This window comes from Atta cephalotes (genome assembly GCF_000143395.1).
Source record: "Atta cephalotes unplaced genomic scaffold scaffold00017, whole genome shotgun sequence".
In the NCBI taxonomy this organism is placed as follows: domain Eukaryota; kingdom Metazoa; phylum Arthropoda; class Insecta; order Hymenoptera; family Formicidae; genus Atta; species Atta cephalotes.
Window position 1 is genome coordinate 676,427 of NW_012130081.1, and position 5,000 is coordinate 681,426.

General features: G+C 29.9%; 1 protein-coding gene across 1 annotated transcript in view; it reads right to left on the minus strand.

The window, feature by feature from the left end:
* Positions 1-5,000, minus strand: part of LOC105618478 (voltage-dependent L-type calcium channel subunit beta-1) — an 84,061-nt gene that overhangs the window by 2,977 nt on the left and 76,084 nt on the right. The window contains exons 7-10 of the mRNA XM_012200012.1: positions 3,428-3,564; positions 2,799-2,964; positions 2,273-2,642; positions 1,067-1,100 (exon numbers count right to left, since the gene is read on the minus strand). Of these exons, the coding sequence (XP_012055402.1) occupies positions 1,067-1,100; positions 2,273-2,642; positions 2,799-2,964; positions 3,428-3,564 (707 nt within the window). The remainder of the gene's footprint in view (positions 1-1,066; positions 1,101-2,272; positions 2,643-2,798; positions 2,965-3,427; positions 3,565-5,000) is intronic.

Sequence of the window (5,000 nt, forward strand, 5' to 3'; positions counted from 1 at the left end):
AAGTAAAAGTAACGAACGTACCGTCGTAGTACGTACGTAGTATAAATAAGTAGTAGTAGTAGTAGTAAGTAAGTAGTATAATAAATAAAGTAAGTAGTATATATATATATATATATATATATATATATATATATATATATTTAATGATTAAATACATCAAGTATGAGAAAGGAAAGTTTCTGCTGATTATATAAAATAATTGGGGGAAGCGATTACACAAATAAAAAATTTATTCGCACTAACGGAAAAGAAACGCGCCTCGGTCTTACTGCACTGGGTACAAGTTCATATCGACCCGTACGTTTGATCCGTATATTGCGGCTGAAAAGAAATATAACGTCAGGATAAGATGATATTTTGATTTGATGAATAAACGATTATGCGAATGATGACATTTTTAATCAACAGCATTGCTTCTCCGGTGGATGTGTGAAATAGAATGCGGAGTTAGAAATTAATATTGTAGGTTGTTAGAGATCATAAATTAGTACATAATTACATAATTACATATATAAATTATTAATAAAATTATACGTAACGCTGAAATATATATAATGTATATAAATAAAAAATTATTGTAATTATTTATAGAGAATAAGTAAGTGCATTTATAATACACATTTAAATTGCATTATAATGTATAAGTATTAATCTCATATAATTAAAAAAATTGATGTTATATAAAAATAATGAAAATACTGTAATAACTTTTTGAAACTATTATGAAAAAATAAAAAACATAAAACATTAATAAATCGTGCGAGAAATTGCTATATTTAACGTATGCAAGTTTAATATCATGCTACAATAAAATAATAGACATTTTTAAACATATATAACATCAGTAATAATAATAGATGCATAGATCTCATAATGGTCATCTACTATATTAACTTGCATTAATTGTTTCTAATTAAATATTTAAAAAGTAATTTGTTTTTTAAATTATTTTAAAATGATTTCATGCGACGACAATGTGCACAATTAGCAAACTATACTAAATGAAGGAATACAACAAATAAGGAATACGAAAGTGCAAAATATGTTTAAGGAAAATATTGGGTTACCTCTTCGATGATAGTAAGTCTCATGAGAAGCACCTGAGAGGATAAGAATCGATTGTTAGTGACAAAATTGAATCTTAGATTACTGATAGGACTAGAAAGCAAGAGTGAAGGATTTTTGAAAAATGCGAGTTTGAGACACAAATAATTGGATTATACGGTATTAAATCCGCAGAATACAAATTAACAGTAAAATGATGTCAATATTACAATTTCCCTACTCAACAATATAAACAATATAATACATGTTGTATATAGCAGTTACATTGTTGAATAGAAAATTATAAAAGTGCCTTTCATTTAGTGACACAAGTCAACACAAGTATCTTTCCATCTTTGTTACTTATGAAATGCAAAGAAAGATAGAACGACGATTTTTATCGATCTGTGTCAAAAAGGAACTTTAATACTATTAATTTGTAATCTGCGAGAAATGAGATAATGAGGGATGTGTTAATAATGTCTCTTAAAATTATTTTCCCGAGATACTATGATCAATACAACAATTTTCTCAAAGCCAATATTTCGATTAGCCAATATTAACCTTCAGTTAATTTTAAACATTAAGCTAAGTATTTTCGTAGACAAATCTGATAGTGCCAAAAATGTCAATCTACATATTATGCATTGATTTGCGTCAATACGACGATGTCTCTGCCAGAAATGACATTGTAAATCACCGCCGATTTTACATTGGCTCCTGTGTCTCAATGATTTTAGATAGTTTCCACTAAATCATCGTCGAATGATTGAAATATTGGCTATATTTTGCTACTTAAAATCTTTCTATTGTCCTGAATTCCATTATTATTTGTACTAGACAAAAATATGACCAATTTAGAATTTTCTATTTGCATGATTTCCATGAGTTTAAAACATGGAAAGAAGGGTTTTGCTGAAATATTTAAAAATGTAACAAGATAGAGATCTAGAATAATTTTGTTGAGTCATCAAAATAATTAGAAAACTTAAGCATAATGAGCAATGCTGCAAAAAATTTTAATATTTTAACAATCAGCTTAAGCGTTCTACATAATTATTTCGATAGTTCAACAAAATTATTTTCAAATCTGTATCTATCTAAATTTTTAGATATAAAACTTCAGCAAAACCATTCTTTCTCTGTGAATCTCTTGATATGCAAATCTATAAATCTTTAAACACATATGTAATGAATGATCTTCAACTTATCGAAACAATCGTGATACCTGATGGCACACGTTGAGGGTACGTATCCGTCGATGCATCAGGTGCTGTCACGGCGCGAGGTATCGTGGAAAAATCTGGAGGATGCGTCGCCCTCCAGTAGGCTTCAAGATACTCGGCAACGTGTTCGCACGCTTCCTCTAATTGATTTTCGTCTAGGATAACATCAAACATCTCTAACGGACACTGTGCTAGCTTTTCGGCAGCCACCATTTGTACATTAAGATGACGTATCTGGGATTTTCCTCGGGTCTTAATCAATCTTTGCAAAACTTTTGGCGAAGAAATTTTTAGATAAACGACCGTGGGTGCTAAGCTAGTCTTCATCAACTGCGACGGATGATTTATTGTGTCACAGTCCAACACGACTAGCTAAAATTGCATATTAGAGATGTTCGATTAATTTAGTTGACATAAATTAATTTATTGTGTTTAAATTATTTATGGAAAATTTCTTTGTAGAATTAAAATAAATATTTAATTAAATTTAAATTAAAAGGTTTATATTATAATATTTTATTTACAAACCTGTAGCGTCCTGGCAAGTTCAAAAATTCTTTCGATTTCTTGTTGGACTTCTGCTAAACAACTGCTCCTGCTAGATGTTCGCTCCATGATCGCTCTTTTAGTTGGATTGTTCAGCAAGGATCTTTTTGCTAATGATATATCCGCCATTACTCGTGTGATAATAATTCTGTAACAATAAATAATTTTTAGTAAAATTAATAATATAATAATTAATAAAACATATTAGATTTCTTCTATTTAACACAATAACAAAAAAGGAAAAATTAGGACTGATGAGAATCAACGCTGTAATTGGTCAACGCTAATTACAGCACTGATTTTTATCAGTCCTAATTTATTGTTATGTTAATAATATAAATAATACAAATTTTAAATATTAATTTTTTATATTTAAACTGTCACGACATATTTAATGTGCACATATTGTTACAGTAATACCTTGTATATAGATTAAATCAGATTTAGTTACTTAAAGATACATATAAAAAGAATGGATGTTTCTTTTTCTTTACTAGTATGAGAAAGAAAACTTGTTTACAATTAAGATTGATATATAGCTATTTGTTTTTTTTATTAGTAATAAGAAAAGGTCAGACTACGTAAGACATATATAAAGAGTCTTGACAGACCTTCCTTCGAAACGGTGTTTGAGAAAATCGAAGAGTGCCTTCTGCATCATATCCGTCACTTGGTAACCTTTGAGCGATGGTCCTACCAGCACCACGGGCCTCATGGAAGGTACTACATCATAGGGGGTTGTCGTCTCCTGAAAATTGGAGCAAACAATTAGTTCGGTTAGTTGAGATGAGGCGCATTCGCCGGTATCGACCCCAGGTAGTCTCACTTACGTAGGACTGCTTGAGCACGGTATGCAATATTGAAACATTGAAATCAGTTAATGGCCACGTCGACTTGACACATGCGACCTCCTGCACGGCCAAAGTCCTTCTCTGAACGTGCGAACGCCCACGAGACATCCTCTTCAAGCACCGAAGGTACTTTGGCCAAGCAGCATGTTAGTAACTATGATATCGGGCTAAAGAATTAACGGCCTCTTACGAACTATGATTGGTTTGGTTATATTCAACCTTCTAGTGAACGATTTTCGGCACAATACGCGATTTCAGCTACAGAAATAATCTCTAACCAAACAAGTATTGCAGTGACGGTAAAAGAGTGACAGTCAACAGTGTGTTAGAATAGTGAAAATATTTACCAGTCATTTCTAGTTATTGATTACATTCGATATTACGTATAACCATGATATGATACTATGTATGATACTATGTTTTGTATCATCTAAAATAAGAAACTTTCACAAACTGTTTGTGGAACTATGGAAAATTTTAATAAAAATATTTAATTCCCTTTGATAAGTTAATAATTTTAGAATAGAAAAAGAAGTAATTCAGTTATAATAAATCATTGAACACAAGCAATTTTTCAACAAAAGAATACAGAAACACGAAAGAATACATCGAAAAAAATTTTGGTATCACATTTTATATATTTTTCTCTAAAAATTTGCTTTAAAGTTTATTTGTGTCAATTCTTAGTCGTGGTATTTGTAAAACATGAATTGTCAATTACAGCCAGTGGCATAAAAATCAGTGTTACGCAAAAAGAAAGTGTCTGAAGAACGTATTGATAGTGCATAATTATTTAAAAAAGATAGCAATAAAATGCATTGTAGACTATGTTTTAGTATTAGCAATAATTAATTAAATCCGATGCGGTTAATAAAATAACAATTTATATTGCTAATTTATATTTATTAATAATTTATTACTCGCGTAATATTGAGTTTATACTTGAATTATTTCAAAGATACAGTTATACAATTTTGAGTTATCTCCAATGTGACAGTTTATTTTATTTAAAAATGTACTTAAATTAATTTATTGCTTTCTTAAGCTTTAAAAGATAGTTTTTAGCTAAACGTCATTCGTTTAAAAGCTTCTGACTGGATGGAAATACAGAGTTGAAAACAACTCTTTTAACAACTGAGCATAAAGAAAAAAGACCATTCCAATGGACAAAGGAAAATATTGATCGTGATTTTTTCAATATCATTCTGATGTAGTTTTCTTTTGGACCTGGATTTATGCCACGCGTGATCGGTATAACCCTTCCTCCAAAGGTTAAACAAAGGTCCTTTAAAAATTTATAAGTAGGATTATTTACGTAAATAAAATTTCAGTG